The 20916-nt window shown below is 41.1% G+C and overlaps 2 protein-coding genes and 1 long non-coding RNA gene across 6 annotated transcripts; 2 read left to right on the forward strand and 1 right to left on the reverse strand.

Annotated features, from left to right (window-relative positions):
- Window positions 1-1125: 1125 nt before the first annotated feature.
- Window positions 1126-18559, reverse strand: LOC144466590 (uncharacterized). Its single transcript, XM_078174139.1, has 17 exons — window positions 18118-18559; window positions 17663-17974; window positions 17205-17291; window positions 17076-17104; window positions 16692-16760; window positions 14494-14667; window positions 12212-12262; window positions 9778-9938; window positions 6851-6920; window positions 6461-6491; window positions 3490-3567; window positions 3035-3343; window positions 2614-2892; window positions 2355-2447; window positions 2058-2144; window positions 1929-1957; window positions 1126-1235 (listed from the first exon to the last, which is right to left on the reverse strand). The coding sequence occupies exons 1-17, from the start codon at window positions 18179-18181 to the stop codon at window positions 1161-1163; spliced, it is 1998 nt and encodes a 665-aa protein (XP_078030265.1). The 5' UTR covers window positions 18182-18559; the 3' UTR covers window positions 1126-1160.
- On the forward strand, window positions 7141-10489 carry LOC144466551 (uncharacterized). Its single transcript, XR_013493164.1, has 4 exons — window positions 7141-7331; window positions 7610-7760; window positions 9631-9822; window positions 9918-10489. It is a non-coding gene; the product is annotated as an uncharacterized LOC144466551 (long non-coding RNA).
- LOC117271291 (uncharacterized) lies at window positions 11243-18169 on the forward strand. 4 transcript variants are annotated; one of them, XM_078174019.1, is made up of 5 exons: window positions 11243-12050; window positions 12131-12294; window positions 12430-12543; window positions 13700-13730; window positions 13840-18169. In XM_078174019.1, the coding sequence occupies exons 1-5, from the start codon at window positions 11833-11835 to the stop codon at window positions 13850-13852; spliced, it is 540 nt and encodes a 179-aa protein (XP_078030145.1). In that variant the 5' UTR covers window positions 11243-11832; the 3' UTR covers window positions 13853-18169. The 4 variants fall into 4 exon arrangements, with proteins under 4 accessions (XP_078030145.1, XP_078030146.1, XP_033505339.2 ...); XM_078174020.1 differs by lacking the exon at window positions 13700-13730 and having other exon boundaries at window positions 11243-11813; window positions 11955-12050; window positions 14179-18169; XM_033649448.2 differs by lacking the exon at window positions 13700-13730.
- Window positions 18560-20916: the final 2357 nt, after the last annotated feature.

Consider the following 20916-nt stretch of genomic DNA (forward strand, 5'->3'; position numbering starts at 1 on the left):
ACTGTGTCTCTGTGAACATGAACAAGGAAGTGGGAATGTGTAGAATACTTGAAAAAGTGAAGTCTCAAGAAGCCACAGTGACCCCAGCAGTCAGGGGCTGATGTCTTCATGTCTCTGTCTTTACCCACATACAGCCACTTCACTGTGTGTCTACACACTCCATATGTCCACACAGAGCAGTTTAAGGTCACCTCATCAGCTACAGAGTCATATTACAGCTACAGTAAGAGGTCAGTGAGGAATGAGGAAATGGAGAGAGAGCTGCAAAGCACACTATAAAACTGAATATTAACACTTCTGATATTTGCAATTTACATTATCATCAGTCATATCAAAGACAAGATTGTTACAAATTCCATTAAGGCTCAAAGCTCATCAATCACACACTGTAGTCTGATATGTTTAAAAGACAATCAAAATCACTTCCTCTGTACACTGAGTGATAAAAGTGATGCAAATCTGCTGCAGCTTCAAAATCAACCAGTAAATCTTAAACTCACAGACAGATGTTGCAACAGGAGCCAATTTAGATTCAAGAACACATTCAGCTTTATTGTTCCTGCACAGAGTAAAAGTACTGAGAACATGTAATGCAGTCATCTAACCAGAAGTGCAGTAGTATATATAAAGCAGTGGGGGTTTCTGTGAATACACTAAGTTATATACAGTATGAACATGTGCAGCAGTTACAGTAGGCAGAGCAGGTATAAGTATAATAAACACAGTGCAGGTGTTCAGTTCATGAAATGCTGATACAAAGACATTATATATAGAATAAACAGTTGGAGGTATGACATGAGTACTGTGTATAGACTATAAATACAGTATGGACATAAGTATAAACATATATGGGAAAGTTAAAGCATTAATTAAAGATGTTCAATTAGAAAATAAACAAGTATATTAAGATATCTGTCACGTTAGATGAAGTTAATGTTCTGGACTCACAGGGGGCTTCTTAATGTGAGATCAGATCAAGACTTGAGTATCTTTGTCCAAGTCAAACTAAAATATAAACAGCTTGGCACAGAAAACACATTCAGTCATCAGAAATCTTAAAATGATCTTATGATTCTATTGTTATCTACTTATGTAAAATATGATGATGATATTTAACAGCAGTGGACTCTGTGGTGAGTTGATGTTGTTGATCAGTGGAGTCAGACAGAGGCAGAGGGGTCTCTGACATTTTCATAGTTCACCGTACCTTCATCTTCATCTTCCTCAATGTGCTCCTGTGAAAATGGAGCAAATCAGTGTTGAAACACAGAGCAGCTCAAGAGGAACAGCTGGGGTTTAGTCACAATCCCACTTCTCTGATTTTTAGACTTCCACTGCTTCACATTTAGCACAAGGAAATCCAGAATAATCCTAAATTTAAAGAGTCACTCCCTGATGTGCTTATAGTGTCTAAAAGCAAACTCCCCACATTTTCCTGATGTTGTGACACCCCTCCCACTGTCTTGAAGTCTCTCCTGGCCGACCTCAGTAGTCAGTGGGTTGACAGTGGAGGGACGTCAGCTGACTGACCTCACCTGGGCCTCTCTTGTCTCTCCTGTCTCTCTCTTCCTACAGCTGACATCCACCCTGCATTATGTCCTCTTGGTTTACACCTCCACCACCTCCACATTAACCACACATGCACTGCTTTTATTGTTCATCTACACTCAACTGTTCATTTGTGACAGCCGCCATTTATCACAAACTGACTCAGGGAATGTGACCAGGAGGGAGTCAGCTCAAGATTTACTTTAAACTGTAATTTACTGAATTAAGATGAACACACATTGATCATAGTTTAATCAGCTGACGACCCTCCACTGTCAACCAACTGACTGCTGAGGTTGGGACATTTCAAACTGAACACAGTTCACAGTTGATTCAGCAGAACCTGAACACACATTTGATTATTCAGTTTTAAAACTCACCATGTTTTCATCCATCTGTGTTTTGTTCCCTGAAAAGACAAAAAAAGAGTCGACTTAAGCTTCAACAGTGAAAATTCAGGTTCATCAAAACTTGTTGTTGATAAAAGTTTCATGTGTGAATGTTCTCACCTTTAGTTCTTGTCCATATGTTGACTGTGACAACACTTATTATGAGCGCTGCTAAACCCACAGACACAACAATGAACCTCCACCAGCCTGGAAAGAGAAGATAGGAGTGTTACATTAGTTGAGTTTGTGATGATGAGCTAATTATCAGCAGGTTCTTGTGTCTGTGTGTCTTTAAATCTCTTTGAATTAACAAGTTGTCTGTTGAAACTCCTTTCTATCTGAAAATGTGGTTCTGTTTTGTTCAGTCACCTTGATTTATTTAATTATTGTTGTTTTCAGATGCTGTGTTGTTTGTACCTTCTGATGTGCTCCTTTTCACTGATGTCCATTTATTTCCTGTTGTCGATGGTGATTCAGTTGATATTGTAGCTGCTGTTGCTGCGTTATGACCTTAATGAATACAATAACAAAATGCAAGAACTGTACACTTTATCAAAAACTTCTGCATAAAACAAATGACAAAGAATGATGAAATATTAAAACCTCAGATTGAAACATTTTGTGTGATTATTCACATCAGTTTGAAATGATTTTAAACAGCTCATCATGTTCTCACCTGGTTTCTCACCTGAGGACTGAGGAGGGCTGAAGGTGAACTGATGAACTTCTTTAGTGTGACCATCTGTCACTTCACATTTCAATAACGCAGAATACTTCAACTTCTGATTATAGTCAGATGTTGTAAATGTCACAGAGGCTACACACGTACTCTGTGATGTCTCCAAGTCATTCTGATTACTCTCATACAACCACTTCACTGTGTGGGTACATATGTGTCCATATATCCACACAGAGCAGAAGAAGATGACCCGATCAGTGTCCTGACGTTCAGTCACTGGTGAAGATGGAGATATTGTGAGAGAAAGACAACAAGAGTAAAATGAACTTCATCACTGTAATCATAATTATTGTAATGTTTCAGTATATTGTTCTAACAAGACAGTTTGAGCTGAAAACATTATGATGGAAATACTCACTGTCAACAACAGACAGATCAACCTGAGAGTCTGAAACTTGTCGTCCTGATCTGAACTGTCTGCAGCTGTAACGTCCAACATCCTCACGTGTGACCTTCTTTATAACCAGAGAACAGTTTGCTGTAACACTCAGTCTGTCTGATTTAGCTTCAGCTTCTCTGTGAATCTTCCTGTGTTCAAACAGCTTCACTGTGTTTCCTCCATCACTAAATAACCATGTAGCACTGTCACAGTTATCCTGATCATGTGTCACATTTTCACAAGACAAAGTGACTTCATCTCCAACTAAGGAATATTTCTCAATTGCTGCTGCTGAAAAAGAGAGAAATGAAGACAGAGTTCACTAAACTCACCACGTTACAAACAAAACTTGGAAGAATACTTAATAAAGTACTATTAATAATATCAATACAGTTTTGTAATGTCTCTTCAGTTAATGTGTGTTATATCCTTACCTGTAAACTTAAACAGCAGCATCAGAAATAAAGACATTATAATCCATCTGAATTCAGCCATCATGTTTCTCTCTTGGTCTCACGCTCTCAACTGTCAAAGTCTCTAACCTGCTGCTTCTTAAAATGAACACAGCATCTACTTCCTGTGATGATTAACGTCATCACAGATAGCACAGATAAGATGATGTTTTACTGGTCTGAGACCTGTTGGTTCCTCATTGTATCTTTGAAGTTGTTTTTCGGAGAACTGAAGGAGAAGTGATTTGGTGAGAAAGTGGTTAACACCAGCAGCAGAGCTCTGGAGGTTTTACCCTGCTATATCCTCACTGTGTCTCTGTGAACATGAACAAGGAAGTGGGAATGTGTAGAATACTTGAAAAAGAGAAGTCTCAAGAAGCCACAGTGACCCCAGCGGTCAGGGGCTGATGTCTTCATGTCTCCATCTTTACCCACATACAGCCACTTCACTGTGTGTCTACACACTCCATATGTCCACACAGAGCAGTTTAAGGTCACCTCATCGGCTATGGAGTCATATTACAGCTACAGTAAGAGCTCATGTACATCCAGCATGAACACTTCTGTACACAACCTGAGTTATTGCACTTCTCTGTGTTTTCTTGTCATTTTGGATGTTTGTATATGTTATGTAGACAAATGTTAGAGCCCAGTGCAAACAAACAGAGGTGTTCAGCCTGACTGAGAGAAAGTTTACTATGAGAGCAGAGAGAACAAAAAGTGGACAGCTGAGCAGAGGCAAGTTTGTAGTGTGGTCTGTGTGCTGGAAATGAAGACAGAGCTACAAAGCACACTGTAAAACTCAATATAAGTTTTGAATATAATTTGTCATGTACCTTTATTTAATTGACCCTATCATTAGCAATAACAAAGACCAGGGGCCGTATTCACAGACATTCTCAGAATACTCTGACAGAGCTCCTAACTTGGCCTAAAAACCTTTTAGTAAGGAGTCCTGGCTCGGGAGTGATTTAGGAATGTTCTCAGGGCAACTCTGAGCAAGGAAGGGACAGAAAATGTTATCATAGTGAGAAGGTGTGGTGTAGGTATGATGCATGATTGGTTGTCAGAGACACACCCTTCTGTGAGCCTGCAAGGTGTGGACACCCAGTGGAAATGAAATGAACTGCTGACTGTGAAAGTGTTGTCATTGTTAGTGTGATCACTCTGCTGATGGAAGGTTGAAGCGGATCTAAGTCATCACTTACATTTAGATTGTAGGACTTGATTTGATAATGATTTGATACTCTGTCCACCACTGACTGCTAGTTTGCATTGTTTTCTAAAGGCCTCAACCACTCATATTAATGTGATGTCATGTAACTGGACTCGTTTCTCTGATGAGTTGATGCTGATATGAAGTTGAAATGTAACATTTTGTTCAATAAGAAACTTGATCTGAGCGGGGGATGAGCAAATGCATCCACAAATATCCATAATATCCCCACAATATATGTAGCCTGACTGTGCTGTGTGTTGATGAATCTATGGCGCTGTCTGTGGTGCTGAAATAGCATCTCTGTCTCTGTACAACCATGAACTGATCTCAGTGACATGTTCAGTCTGTCTATCAGTCTCCTCCCACTCTGTTTCACTTCCATGGACAGCGTGGTCCTAACATACAACTATACAGATACAACAGCCTCAAATTATTCTGACACAGTGATTACATTAACATGAACAGTCTCCACCAGCATCTTAACATCATCTACACTGACTGACAGTCCCTGATCATTCATAGACATTTTTCATTTTACACCTCAGTTCACTTCAGTTTATATTTCCAGCTCACAGTGTTGTCATCTGGTTCCCTGGAAAATAAACCTGTTATAACTGCTGAGCTTCTCACATGAAAATATGTACATCCAACATGAACACTTCTGTACACAACCTGAGTTTCTACACTTCTCTGTATTCTCTTGTCATTTTGGATTCATTCATATGTTATGTAGACAAATGTTAGAGCCCAGTGCAAACAAACAGAGGTGTTCAGCCTGACTGAGAGAAAGTTTACTATGAGAGCAGAGAGAACAAGAAGTGTGCATGAGCACTGAGCATGCTTTGTTTTAAATCAAATATGCAGCACATAAGTTCAGTCTGCTGGGGCAGTTTCAGCAGCATACAGTATGTCATTCATGGTTTTGGAGTAAGATGGTCAACAATCACATATGTGTGTATGTTTGGGTGTTTACATAGTTTTGGCTATGCAATACAGTGTGAGTGGACAGCAGAGAGCGCCACATGCTGTGAAGGATCTTTGGCGCCACTCTGTGGTGAGAAATGGAAAAAGTGTTGTGTTTGAAATGTAAAAAAGCTGAGGAGGAGAATTTCCTGCAGTATTTAATTTGGCCAAACAGTTTTTCTGCCTGTAGACTGATAAAGACTATAAACACCAAACACATAAAGATCCATCCCACTCACAAGGTGATAACCATACACTAATCATTTATTCATTAAAGCATAACATGGCTAATCAAATTCACTCAGCAAAAAGCAATATTCAATGAAATGGTATAACAAAACAAACAAGATTCAATGTTACAAAACCTGCATTGTGCCCATGCAGGGACACAGCACTAAGAATACAGTATATATATCCAATATGTCTGCTTCCTTTTTATACACTCTCCACCTCTAGAGGGAGCCTCAACTCCCTCAATGTGTCATAGAGCTGCTGCTGCTGCTGCTGCTGTGTTCTCACTTTGCTACAGTTAAGCCAAGCAAATGCATGACATGACCAACTGAGATCATGCTTATTATAATTCTGCTCACTTAAAATTCTGAATCTATGATCCAAACAATCCTGCAGTTATTATAAAAACATGTTGCATTTAATAAGTAACATCTTATTTGGTTGGTTTGTTGATGGTAGCGTAGAGGTTTCTGGGATCAGCAGAGGCTCCAGCAGAAGAAGAGGAGGGAGCTTTCACAGTGCTGTAGGTCACTGCATCACCTTCACCATCATCATCATCAACAACACAGACCTGGAGGGAAAAAGAACAACTCATAAATGACACACACATAAACTTAACACAACTTCCTGATGTTGCTGCCATCAAACTACTGTAGCTGCAGCAGCTTTTATCTGCTGATTAGATTATGAAATATCTTGTGTGTGAAGTTGACATGTTGGTCTGATGGTGGCGCTACTGCACAGGAAAGGTAACAGAGTCTCCAACAAACACCAGCATTTATCATCTGGTGACCATGAACACTCACAGCAAATGTCATGTCATCCTGGCCTTTAGTTTTGGACTGACATCAGAATAATTCATCATAAATCTATATGGACTTTAATGTTAAAATCAGTAACATCACCAGTATAACCAGTCATACAGCTGACCTTGGCTTTATGGCCTGTGTTCTTGGTGTAGCTGATGGAGGCGGAGGGAAACATCAGCTTCAGGATCAGCCTGCACAGAGGAGACAACATAATGACTGCTCAGTAACATGTAACATACTGACTCACTCTTACACTTAATTAATTTAATTCAATTCTAGTTGCATCACAGTTCCTTCTTCTTCTTCAGAGAAGAAATACAAACATAACTTGTATATGAGTGTAGCTTTGTACTGAGTGTAGTGTGTGTGTTAAAAAGGCCAATCTACCTCATGTTATCTCTTGTTTTTGGTTTGCAGTTCTCTATTTGTTAACACAGCTGTCAGTCAGTTATCACAGTCAACCAATCACGTTGCACTCCTAGCTGTCTGTCCCCGCCCACTGCTGCTTCCGTTTCTCATCTTAATCACGGAGACACAGACGGCCTTTCACAGCCATCAGGAGTGCTGAAAGTTTCCTAAAGTGTTGTGCGTGCATGAAAACCGTGAGTAGTCAACTGTGGACATTGTGTGCAATGTGACTGCAGCTTTATGTCATGTAAAATGTAGGATTTGCAGTTATTTGTGATAGTCACGTTTTTGCTAGCTTAATTGTGATGTTAGCTCTATTGTAATGTTGATTGCATGCTGATGGCTGCTACTGCTAACATTAGGTGTAAATGGGACTGGTAATTGCTGTAGAACCACATGGCACTTTTGGAAGAGGCTGATGGTGAGAAAACAAAATGGCAGACGGTAAATCTGACACATCACCACTCCCCAGCTATGACGCCTTCAAGCTCCCCAGCAACAACACATCCCTAAAGGTTCTGGGGGAGGGCGGCTACTGGACGGTGTTGAAATGTTGGAAAAAGGACACCAAACAAACCGTAGCTGTGAAGATTCCCAAATATTCAGAATGTCTCCCTGGGGAGGTAAGACACTTTGTTGATTTTGACGTTCACAGCTGTGAAACAGAGATTGTATATATGGTGGTACATGTACAGTACAGGCCAAAAGTTTGGACACACCTTCTCATTCAATGCGTTTTCTTTATTTTCATGACTATTTACATTGTAGATTCTCACTGAAGGCATCAAAACTATGAATGAACACATGTGGAGTTATGTACTTAACAAAAAAAGGTGAAATAACTGAAAACATGTTTTATATTCTAGTTTCTTCAAAATAGCCACCCTTTGCTCTGATTACTGCTTTGCACACTCTTGGCATTCTCTCCATGAGCTTCAAGAGGTAGTCACCTGAAATGGTTTTCCAACAGTCTTGAAGGAGTTCCCAGAGGTGTTTAGCACTTGTTGGCCCCTTTGCCTTCACTCTGCGGTCCAGCTCACCCCAAACCATCTCGATTGGGTTCAGGTCCGGTGACTGTGGAGGCCAGGTCATCTACCGCAGCACTCCATCACTCTCCTTCTTGGTCAAATAGCCCTTACACAGCCTGGAGGTGTGTTTGGGGTCACTGTCCTGTTGAAAAATAAATGATCGTCCAACTAAACGCAAACCGGATGGGATGGCATGTCGCTGCAGGATGCTGTGGTAGCCATGCTGGTTCAGTGTGCCTTCAATTTTGAATAAATCCCCAACAGTGTCACCAGCAAAACACCCCCACACCATCACCCCTCCTCCTCCATGCTTCACAGTGGGAACCAGGCATGTGGAATCCATCCGTTCACCTTTTCTGCGTCTCACAAAGACACGGCGGTTGGAACCAAAGATCTCAAATTTGGACTCATCAGACCAAAGCACAGATTTCCACTGGTCTAATGTCCATTCCTTGTGTTTCTTGGCCCAAACAAATCTCTTCTGCTTGTTGCCTCTCCTTAGCAGTGGTTTCCTAGCAGCTATTTGACCATGAAGGCCTGATTCGCGCAGTCTCCTCTTAACAGTTGTTCTAGAGATGGGTCTGCAGCTAGAACTCTGTGTTGCATTCATCTGGTCTCTGATCTGAGCTGCTGTTAACTTGCGATTTCTGAGGCTGGTGACTCGGATGAACTTATCCTCAGAAGCAGAGGTGACTCTTGGTCTTCCTTTCCTGGGTCGGTCCTCATGTGTGCCAGTTTGGTTGTAGCGCTTGATGGTTTTTGCGACTCCACTTGGGGACACATTTAAAGTTTTTGCAATTTTCCGGACTGACTGACCTTCATTTCTTAAAGTAATGATGGCCACTCGTTTTTCTTTAGTTAGCTGATTGGTTCTTGCCATAATATGAATTTTAACAGTTGTCCAATAGGGCTGTCGGCTGTGTATTAACCTGACTTCGGCACAACACAACTGATGGTCCCAACCCCATTGATAAAGCAAGAAATTCCACTAATTAACCCTGATAAGGCACACCTGTGAAGTGGAAACCATTTCAGGTGACTACCTCTTGAAGCTCATGGAGAGAATGCCAAGAGTGTGCAAAGCAGTAATCAGAGCAAAGGGTGGCTATTTTGAAGAAACTAGAATATAAAACATGTTTTCAGTTATTTCACCTTTTTTTGTTAAGTACATAACTCCACATGTGTTCATTCATAGTTTTGATGCCTTCAGTGAGAATCTACAATGTAAATAGTCATGAAAATAAAGAAAACGCATTGAATGAGAAGGTGTGTCCAAACTTTTGGCCTGTACTGTATATACGTATATATATGGCACATTTTGTATTTAGCCAGTTCTGTGTTGTAAAGAGCAAAGGATTATTAAGTTTAGTTTAAATATTGTCCCATAAATCTCCAACACAATTTCCTCTGACTTTTAAACATGTAAACATATTAACTGTCACCGTAACATTCGTCCTGTCTCCAGATTTCCATGTTAAAAAGGTTGAAGCGTCTCAACTTGGATCAGCAAAATATCATCAAGTTCTTTTGCTGCCTCAACACGAGCCATGGAAGGGCACTAGTTTTTGAGATGTTAGACATCAGCTTGTACGACTACATGTGGAAGACCAACGGTGCCCCGATGCGTTTGAGTGACGTCAGCACCATCATCCCACAGGTACGAACACAGCCCTGTCCAATCAACAGCACCGCCCTGAACACTTTAAACTGTGGTGCGTTCTCCGAACTGTATCTCTGACCTTGTGATTGCAGCTGGCCAAAGCGCTCAAGGCACTGAAAGGCATCGGAGTGATCCACACAGATATCAAACTGGACAATATCATGCTGGTGGATCACCAGACATGACCCTTCAGAGTCAAGCTCAAAGACTTTGGCTTGGCAATACCAACGTCTAAAGCCATGCCTGGCCAAAGTCTACAAATTACTTTCTTCAAGTAAGGTCTATAAGCTCACTGATGATTACTGTCATACTGGAGTGAGTTTGTAGTTTATCACTTTCACCAAAAGAAAGTAGCTTCATGCCCATACTTACTGTTGATTTAGTTTAAAAGATGTTCCCTCCATGTGCTGTAAATCCTTGAAATATGACACTGTGATGCTTTTCTTCTACATTCAGAGCTCCAAAAATTATTTTGGGCCTTCCATTCTCTCAGGCCATTGATATGTGGTCATTGGGTATTGTGATGGCTGCCTTGGTCCACGGTGACTTACTGTTCCCAGGAGAAACGGAGTATGAATTAGTAAGTCATTCACAGAGACTCTGTGTGCTCTCCACTGTATTTTTAATAGATCAAATTCTGCTGTATGTTCTCCTCCTGAAGGACCAGCTGGACGTCTTTAAAAGCTAGTTTAGCTAGCAACTTAGAGCGCACACAACGATAACTTCTTTGCATATGACGTCATACATGGGTGCACTGTCCAGTCTGGAAACGGTTGACCTAGTAGATAGAAAATAGGAGCTAAAGGTAGCTAATATTAGCAACTAACATTAGCCTGGCAGTGATGCATCCATGTTCAGAACTGAAATATAAAAGACAGTTTGACACAAGCACATTTACTCACCCGGCCAAAATAGTAACCACTTGACTCTTGTATGCTTTCATGAGCTTTCATGGATAGGCTTGCAAAACTGTCACCTAAAAAATGTTTATTGACCTAATATTGGCCTTAACCCCAAGATTAAACCTACAGCAGACTTCAATGTAACGTCAAACAAGGGTGATTAATTCTATTTGTTTTGTGATCATTAATTTAAAAAGATATACTTTGATTTCTGCTCGTTGTGCTGCTGTCACAGCTGCAGCCGCAGCCAACAACAGACTTCCCTTACTTTTACCTGACTGCTGATAAATTCTCAAATTGACCATCATAGGTTACACTAAAGAACATACGCAACTAAAAAGAGCTAAAAAAAAATATTGACATTTAGATGGACTGAATTATGTCCATCAACAAAAATCTACTCATATGGAGGGGTCTCTGTGTTCTGATATCAGTGTAGTATCTGGCATCATGCACAAACAGCCTTACAAGGTAGATTATGAGTTTATATATATATATATATATATATATATATATATATATATATATATATCTGTGTGAGACGAAATATACAAACTATAGGAAAACATCAATAGTATATTCTGTATGCCTTCATAATTTTGTAGTATTCAGTCTAGTCTGTCTAATTTTCAAAGCTTTAGAAATAAATCTAGCCCATACTTTAACACTCAGTCCAACTTCTCACTTTCATCATAATTCAGGATTTTTGTTTTGCAGTCTTACAAATGTGTACACAGGTTATAATGCGAAGTATGAACGTGCAGTCAGTGCACAGGGTGAGACGGCTGAGACGGTCACAGAGCTCCCCAAGCCATGCACGCCTACATCCTGCAAAACTACACGTATCCAGGTGAAACCCTGTGGTTTTAGGAGGTTATTAGCATTAGCATCTAGACAAGAAGAGAAAAGAAGCGTTCCTGTTGCTAAGGTCTGATTTTCCTAAACCAGAATGTGACATGCAATACTGCACCCGCCATCAGCACATAAGACCAATTAGTTCCGCAACCCAACGGATGAAACTGAAAGGATCTCTTCCATTGAGGTCCTCACTCATCCATTCATCGCTAATGGCCACCACAGCTCCCAGTAAGTGTGTGTTGTGCTGATGCCAACCTTGTTGGTCATGTTTTTATTTTTTACAATTCAATCAGTGATTAATTTGCCTTTCCTTTGCTCTCCTCCCCTCAATTTGTTCAGCTCCTCTCCTCATTTTCTTCTCCACCACAGTCCATCATCATTTCCCTCAACATCAGGTGTGATCCTGGTACAGCCTGCCGCACCAGAGAACACGCTGCAGATGGAAGACGAGGAGAGTGCAGTCAGGTGAGGTGACTTCCTCTGGTCTCGAATGATGTTATGACAACAATCAGAATAATGCACTGACTGTGTGTGTTTGTGTTTAGTTTGAAGACTCACATGGAAAAGTCAAGAAGTGCCTGGACCAGCATCCATCCAGACCACCACCGTCCAGCATCATCTCCCACCGTCCTTCCATCAGGTGTGATCCTGGTCCAGCCTGCTGCTGCCGAAAACATCTGCAGATGGAAGATGAGGAGAGGTCAGTCAGGTGAGGTGACTTCCTCTGGTCTCAACTGATGTCTTGACAACAGCGGGAATGTGAGAACGCCACCACCACTTCCTCTAGTTTCTGATTTGTTTATTTGAAAGTCGCTTGAAATGTGTAATGTCCTTTGATTTTCAGGTGACACCTCGACCCAAAAGAAGAAGAAGAAGAACTGTGTGCGGCATTTCTTCTCGTGGATGAGGAAGACATTCTGCTGCTGCTGCACGATCAACAAGGATATAGAAGGTGAAGGTAAGTGAAGCTCTGTCAAAGTTTTTTATTAGGGATGCACGATATCAGATTTTTTGCGGATATACTAATATATAACAACACATTTGGCTGATATTGATACATTCACTTTGATCCCCGTCTAATTTCAGTGATCAAATTAATATGATATTCATTTCCTTAGTGAAATTAATATCATATTATACATGCATGCTTTTATCCTAATGGCCCACCAGCAGATGGAGACATAAAAGACAATGCTTTTCAGAGTATGTAATATTCATTCACTGTGGAAAATAGCGGTGGTGCAGTGGTTATCTTCGTCACCTCACAGCAAGAGGGTTCCCGGTTTGATCCTGGGGTTGGAACTCGAACCCCGGGGTCGGGGAGCCCTTCTGTGTGTTTGATGTGCCAGTATTATTGTGCATCCCTATTTTGTTCAGCATGATTCTCAGGAGTTGTGCTGTAGAAAAACTATCACAGATCTTCTGAGGGCAGCACGGTGGCCCAGTGGTTAGCACTGGGGCCTCACAGCAGGAGCTCCTGGCCCTCTTCCTGTCTGTGAGGTAAGCATGTTCTCCCTGTGACTGTGTGGGTTTTCTTCGGGTACTCCGGTTTCCTCCCACACTCCAAACACATGTAAATCAGGTGAACTGAACAAAATAGATTTCATTTTAATTGAATAATACCACTCAATGGCTGCAAGCTCATTCTTACTTCCCACTGCCACACTACTGTGCGTATACTCACCTGTACCACTTAAGCTCTCACATACCCCTACATATTTATCCTGCTGTCTATACTGTATATAGTGACTGATCTATATTGTATTTAAGGTATACGTCTTCCTTGAATATTTTTCACATGCCTCCACGTTAACATACTGATTCATAAATTTACTTGGGACCACTTTAAGAATAGCAAAACTATATCAAAACATCCATTTACAAACTCTCACACGACTGGTGCAGTATAATCCAAGTCTTATTTATCCAGTCGTATGCTCAGTGCTCCCCAAACGCATGCATTTTCACTAACAACCTTCATATTGGCTTGTCTGGCTTTAAACAAAGCACAGATTAGTTTCACTTTCAGTTCAGTTTCTACTACTCAAAGTAATATCACAATGAATGTGAAGGTTATGCTCTTCAGCCTTAACTTGTAGACTTCTGTACCTCAGCGACTGAAGGTGCATTGACGCCGGCACATGTGTAAGTAATCTTTCCATCAATTTCCATAGTGTGGTGGTCATCACGTTCACCTCACATGTGAAAGGTCCCCAGCTCAAAACTGGGCAGAAACACGTTTGTTTGTTCACAGAGAGAACTGCTGACAAGGGACAAACATGACGGCGCCCACAGAAAACATGTTTGGCTTCCTTCGAGAATACGGACAGAGCTCTCACACCGCTTATATCAGGACAGGATTGCTCATAGCAGTGCCACGTACTCCCACAGGCTAACTCACAGCACTCTCCAGGGGACACGGTCGTAGGCCCTCTCCAAGTCCACAACACACACACTGAATATGAAGGTTATGCCTTTCAAAAATTAACATGTCATGTGGCATCTGAAACAATTGCAGTTAAGCATTCAGGTGCATTGAGCCCAGCACCTGTGTGAAAAGCTCAAAACTTGGTGGAAACACGTTTGTTCACAGAGAGAACTGCTGACAAGGGGAAAAACACAAAAGACCCCAACATGTAGACTGGATGGGCAAACTGCCATGATACCATGCTTCCACGATCAGGACTGACTCCGCATTGCCACTTCTGTATCTGGATCTGAAGTTCAGCAACTGGCCAGCACCTCCTTTACTGGGAAAGCTTATGCCAGGGAGGCTGAGCAGTTCAATACCTCTATAAGAGGAGCACACCCTTCCCCTTTTTAAAAAAAAGGAAACACCACCCCACACAGCACAACAATTTTCCAGAGCCTTCAGCATCACAGGGCAAATCTCATCCACACTTGGTACCTTGGGGCTGAGGAGCTGCTTACCTACCTCAGATAACTGTGCCAGGGATATGGGCGAGGCTTGCCCCAAGTCTTCAAACTCTGCCTCATCCCCAGAGGGTGTGTTGGTCAGGTTCAGGAGTTCTTCAAAGGGCTCTTTCCACCCCCTGACAATATTCCCAGGTCTCTTCCCTTGCTGAACACGGCACTGAACATGATATGTGTGTTTTCACAGCAGTAGGGCCCAAAACTGCTGCCATGGGTTGGGCTCAGGGCTAACCTTTGAAGCATTACATTAAATATGTCATTTGATGGCATCAAACCATGATTCTTGTCCTAAACCGACCCTACGTACTTGGTATTGGCACTAAATCACTGGGCGCCAATTTGTGAGATATAATACGAACATTGTATGAGGATACATTGTGTGCATCTACCATGAATCTGAGTTATTGCATTTCTCTGCATTCTTCTTGTCATTATAGATACATGTATTTAATTTAGACAAATGTTAGAGCCCAGTGCAAACAGAAGTGTTAGACCCAATGTATCTGCATATGCATACATAAATACACTCAAATTTACAAATGCACACATAATGTATAAGCACATGGTCTGCAAAAACACATATATGCACACACACACATGCAGCTACTATCTGAGCCTGGTTAGTTTGCAGAAGTGTCACTGACCTGCAGGTTGAGAGGAAGTGTTGCAGGACTGATTCTGACATCATCATCTCATTTTTAACATACTGACAATGGAAACACTACCAGTGGCTAACACTTGTGTAGGTGTGACATTACTCAGTTCAGTTCATCAGAAACACATCAGCTGCAAGTTGAAGCTAATTTGGATGAAGCTGAGGTCATTGCAGTGGTAAGACTGTTGTCTGTCTCTTCCTCATCGCTCTACTTTTGCAACACATTGTCAATCGATCTGTGGCATCTCACCAAAAGGCTCTCACTGTGTAGGAACTGTGAATTTTATTCATATAATTAACCATCATAATTGTGATTTCAAGGATATAGCCTCCAAACACTAACATGGGATGAACACCACACAGGTAACCAGTGCAATGAGGCAAGAATGAGGGGATATGTGTTCATAAAATACACATTTTGTGCTCCACTGTTCTGCTCACTGTGTCTCTGTGAACATGAACAAGGAAGTGGGAATGTGTAGAATACTTAAAAAAGTGAAGTACAAAGAAGCCACAGTGACCCCAGCAGTCAGGGGCTGATGTCTTCATGTCTCTGTCTTTACCCACATACAGCCACTTCACTGTGTGTCTACACACTCCATATGTCCACACAGAGCAGTTTAAGGTCACCTCATCAGCTACAGAGTCATATTACAGCTACAGTAAGAGGTCAGTGAGGAATGAGGAAATGGAGAGAGAGCTACAAAGCACACTATAAAACTGAATATTAACAATTTTGATATTTGCAATTTACATTATCATCAGTCATAACAAAGACAGGATTGTTACAAATTCCATTAAGGCTCAAAGCTCATCAAACACACACTGTAGTCTGATATGTTTAAATGAAAGACAATCAAAATCACTTCCTCTGTACACTGAGTAATAAAAGTGATGCAAATCTGCTGCAGCTTAAAAAACAACCAGTAAATCTTAAACTCACAGTTAGATGTTGCAACAGGAGCCAATTTAGATTCAAGAACACATTCAGCTTTATTGTTCCTGCACAGAATAAAAGTACTGAGAACATGTAATGCAGTCATCTAACCAGAAGTGCAGTAGTATATAAAGCAGTGGAGGTGTCTGTGAATACACTAAGTTATATACAGTATGAACATGTGCAGCAGTTACAGTAGGCAGAGCAGGTATAAGTATAATATACACAGTGCAGGTGTTCAGTTCATGAAATAAACATATATGGGAAAGTTAAAGCATTAATTAAAGATGTTCAATTAGAAAATAAACAAGTATATTAAGATATCTGTCATGTTAGATGAAGTTAAGGTTCTGGACTCACAGGGGGCTTCTTAATGTGAGATCAGATCAAGACTTGAGTATCTTTGTCCAAGTCAAACTAAAATATAAACAGCTTGGCACAGAAAACACATTCAGTCATCAGAAATCTTAAAATGATCTTATGATTCTATTGTTATCTACTTATGTAAAATATGATGAGATGATATTTAACAGCAGTGGACTCTGTGGTGAGTTGATGTTGTTGATCAGTGGAGTCACACAGAGGCAGAGGGGTCTCTGACATTTTCATAGTTCACTGTGCCTTCATCTTCATCTTCCTCAATGTGCTCCTGTGAAAATGGAGCAAATCAGTGTTGAAACACAGAGCAGCTCCAGAGGAACAGCTGGGGTTGAGTGCCTTGCTCAAGAGAACCAGAGTGCTGGTTACTGGAGCAGATGACCAGGAGGGAGTTAGCTCAAGATTTTCTTTAAACTGTAATTTACTGAATTAAGATGAACACACATTGATCATAGTTTAATCAGCTGACGACCCTCCACTGTCAACCAACTGACTGCTGAGGTTGGGACATTTCAAACTGAACACAGTTCACAGTTGATTCAGCAGAACCTGAACACACATTTGATTATTCAGTTTTAAAACTCACCATGTTTTCAACCATCTGTGTTTTGTTCCCTGAAAAGACAAAAAAAGTGTCGACTTTAGCTTCAACAGTGAAAATTCAGGTTCATCAAAACTTGTTTTTGATAAAAGTTTCATGTGTGAATGTTCTCACCTTTAGTTCTTGTCCATATGTTGACTGTGACAACACTTATTATGAGCGCTGCTAAACCCACAGACACAACAATGAACCTCCACCAGCCTGGAAAGAGAAGATAGGAGTGTTACATTAGTTGAGTTTGTGATGATGAGCTAATTATCAGCAGGTTCTTGTGTCTGTGTGTCTTTAAATCTCTTTGAATTAACAAGTTGTCTGTTGAAACTCCTTTCTATCTGAAAATGTGGATCTGTTGTTCAGTCACCTTGATTTATTTGATTATTGTTGTTTTCAGATGTTGTGTTGTTTGTACCTTCTGTTGCATCATGACCTTAATGAATACAATAATAAAATGCAAGAACTGTACAACAAGAGCAAAATGAACTTCATCACTGTAATCATAATTATTGTAATGTTTCAGTATATTGTTCTAACAAGACAGTTTGAGCTGAAAACATTATGATGGAAATACTCACTGGTAACAACAGACAGATAAACCTGAGAGTCTGAAACTTGTCGTCCTGATCTGAACTGTCTGCAGGTGTAACGTCCAACATCCTCACGTGTGACCTTCTTTATAACCAGAGAACATTTTGCTGTAACACTCAGTCTGTCTGATTTAGCTTCAGCTTCTCTGTGAATCTTCCCGTGTTCAAACAGCGTCACTGTGTTTCCTCCAGCACTAAATAACCATGTAGCACTGTCACAGTTATCCTGATCATGTGTCACATTTTCACAAGACAAAGTGACTTCATCTCCAACTAAGGAATATTTCTCAGTTGCTGCTGCTGAAAAAGAGAGAAATGAAGAAAGAGTTCACTAAACTCACCATGTTACAAACAAAACTTGGAAGAATACTTAATAAAGTACTATTAATAATATCAATACAGTTTTGTAATGTCTCTTCAGTTAATGTGTGTTATATCCTTACCTGTAAACTTAAACAGCAGCATCAGAAATAAAGACATTATAATCCATCTGAATTCAGCCATCATGTTTCTCTCTTGGTCTCACGCTCTCAACTGTCAAAGTCTCTAACCTGCTGCTTCTTAAAATGGACACAGCATCTACTTCCTGTGATGATTAACTTCCTCATACTGCCTTCAGTCTGTGTCTTCTCTCCTCTGTTTGCTGTTGAATTCATGTGTGATATTAACTTGTATTAAGTTTGATGCATTTTGCTGACTTTCTAATCTACACTGATTGACAGTGATGACAACAGTAGACAAGGGGTGTAAAGGGTGAGAGGGTCACTGATGTATGACGGGGCAGTTTTGAACACCACAGGTAACCAGTGCAATAAAGCATGAATAGGGGAAATGTGTGTACATGTTTGAGTTCTTGTAAGAAGTCTTGCTTCAGTATTTTGTACGCTCTCAACTGTCAAAGTCTCTAACCTGCTGCTTCTTAAAAATGAACACAGCATCTAATTCCTGTGATGATTAACTCCTCAGACTAGGTTTGTTCGGGATGAGCCAGTCCTGCGCAGATTCGATCACAGGCGATCGGCCCACAATGCATGCCGGTTAGTTTTGTGTCCGACTTCATCCCGACTTGCTCTGACGTATTACAAAAGTGGACGGCGATAAAGCCGCGAGAGCGAGGCAGTCGCAGTTTTTAGAGCCAGGCGCTGCAGTTGCTCTCCACCGACTGCACCGCCTGGCTCTCACCTGATCTAACAGCTGATTGGTTCAGATGTCGACTCAACAAGATGACGTTTTAGATAAACTACTCATTTTTGTTGAATTCTAGAGATTAAGATTGTATTTGTCTGACCTGAAGGTTTATTCTGTGAACACAAAACATGTTGTGTGACTGATGGTGAAAACAAACTGATAAATGGGTCTGATCACTTTTTTAATGAACTGACATCATTCCAGACAGGATGTTAGTGTGTCTGTGACTTCCTGTACGGACTGAAGGCTGCTGGAAACTGTCGGGAAACTGTCCGACTTCACTGCGGTTTTTTGTCACCGCCCCCCGCTGCGGCCGTCTGCTCTTGTCTACTTTCCAGGCGAGGCGCAGTGTGATATTAACTTGTATACTACCTGAATTTCTTGTGAACACAGAGTGAATATCTTTTAATTTTGATACATTTTGCCAACTTTCTAATCTACACTGATTCACAGTGATGGCTACAGTAGACAAGTTCTTGATCAGCAATAGATCAGACCAAGCACCGAGCCCCTTCTCTCTCTCTCTCTCCTTTGCTAACATTCATGTCCTGTTACTGCATCTCGGCTCTACCACATGTCACTATCTCGGCTTCAAGAATACACATTTTGTAGCCTGAGTGTCAGACTGAAGCTCTCAGAACCTTCAGTCTGACATGGCCTCCATTGAAGGCGATTTACAAGGGGGAGGGAATTTGATTTTTACCTAACCAATCAGCAGAGATCAACGACTCACCTGGAATCTGACGTCATTAGTATCCATGCATCGGGGGTGCCGAAAACAAGCGAGCATTGCCCGTTTAAAATGTCTCCGTCGTCGTGCACGCCCAGCTGCATCACCGTTAAATTCAGTTTAGCAGCTTCCTTAATTTGGTCCTCCATTAACGCGAGTAGTGGCGAAATACCTCGATAGCATCGTTAATGTGGTCTGTAGGATCTGTAGCGGTCACCATTATTGCTATCCTCACCAGTTCTTCTTCTTTTTCTTTCGTTTAATGGCGGATCGCAAGCAACGTTCAGGTGCATACCGCCACCTACTGTACAAGAGTGTGTAGCGTCATATCCCCACCTCTAGATTCTACCCATCAACTGGGTCTCTTTCAGAAAGCTGAATAATGCTTTCCTTACAACTTGGATCTTTTCTCTTTCCCCTTCAGTTCCTAGAATTCCAGCCATACTCCAGTCCTGCTGCGCTGCTCTGACTTTCCTCTGTAGCCTCTCTCTCTCTGAAGCATACTTTAGACAGTGTATTAAAATATGTTCCACATTTTCCTTAACACCACATCTCTCACACTTGTCAGTATTCTTTTTCCCAATTAAATTCATTGTGTCATTCAGACCAGTATGACCAACTCGAAGCCTCATCATGATGATTTCTTCTCTTCTGTTCCTTTCTTTAAAGATTTTTGTTATAACCGATTTTTGTATGTTGTGATATTTTCTTCCTTTCTGATCATCTTCCCATCTTTTCTGCCAAATTTCCTTGCCTATCGCCCTTATCATTTTTTTACCCTCTCCTTTTCCATAAGGTATTGTGATTGTTATGTTCTTTTGCTAGGTTATCAGCTACCTCATTTCCCTTCACCCCTGTATGAGCTGGCACCCAGCAGAACTGTACCTCAATTCCACCCCTGTGAAGTCTGAACAAACTGTGCTGTACTTCAATGAACAAATCTTCCCTGATTATGCTTTTTGACTGTAGGCTTTCCAAAATAGCAACTGAATCTGTACATATCACCACCCTATCTGGTCTGACCTCCTCCACCCACTGTAGACTGATAATTGCAGCCACCATTTCTGCTGTGAATACTGACAAGTGGTCTGACAGCCGTTTTGAAATGTTCACTCCAAATAATGGTATGTACACCCCTGCTCCCACACACTCCTTTGTGTTCTTAGATCCATCTGTAAATATTTTGAGGTAGTTGTAATACCTAGTTCTTAGGTATTCGCTAGTTCTTTCACCCACTTCACTCAGTTGCCATTCTTTCTTCATATTACAAACATTCATGTCCACCTTTGCTTCAGGGTAGATCCATGGAGGGACCATACTGACT

The sequence above is a fragment of the Epinephelus lanceolatus genome, chromosome 13 (genome assembly GCF_041903045.1).
Source record: "Epinephelus lanceolatus isolate andai-2023 chromosome 13, ASM4190304v1, whole genome shotgun sequence".
Taxonomy (NCBI): Eukaryota; Metazoa; Chordata; class Actinopteri; order Perciformes; family Serranidae; genus Epinephelus; species Epinephelus lanceolatus.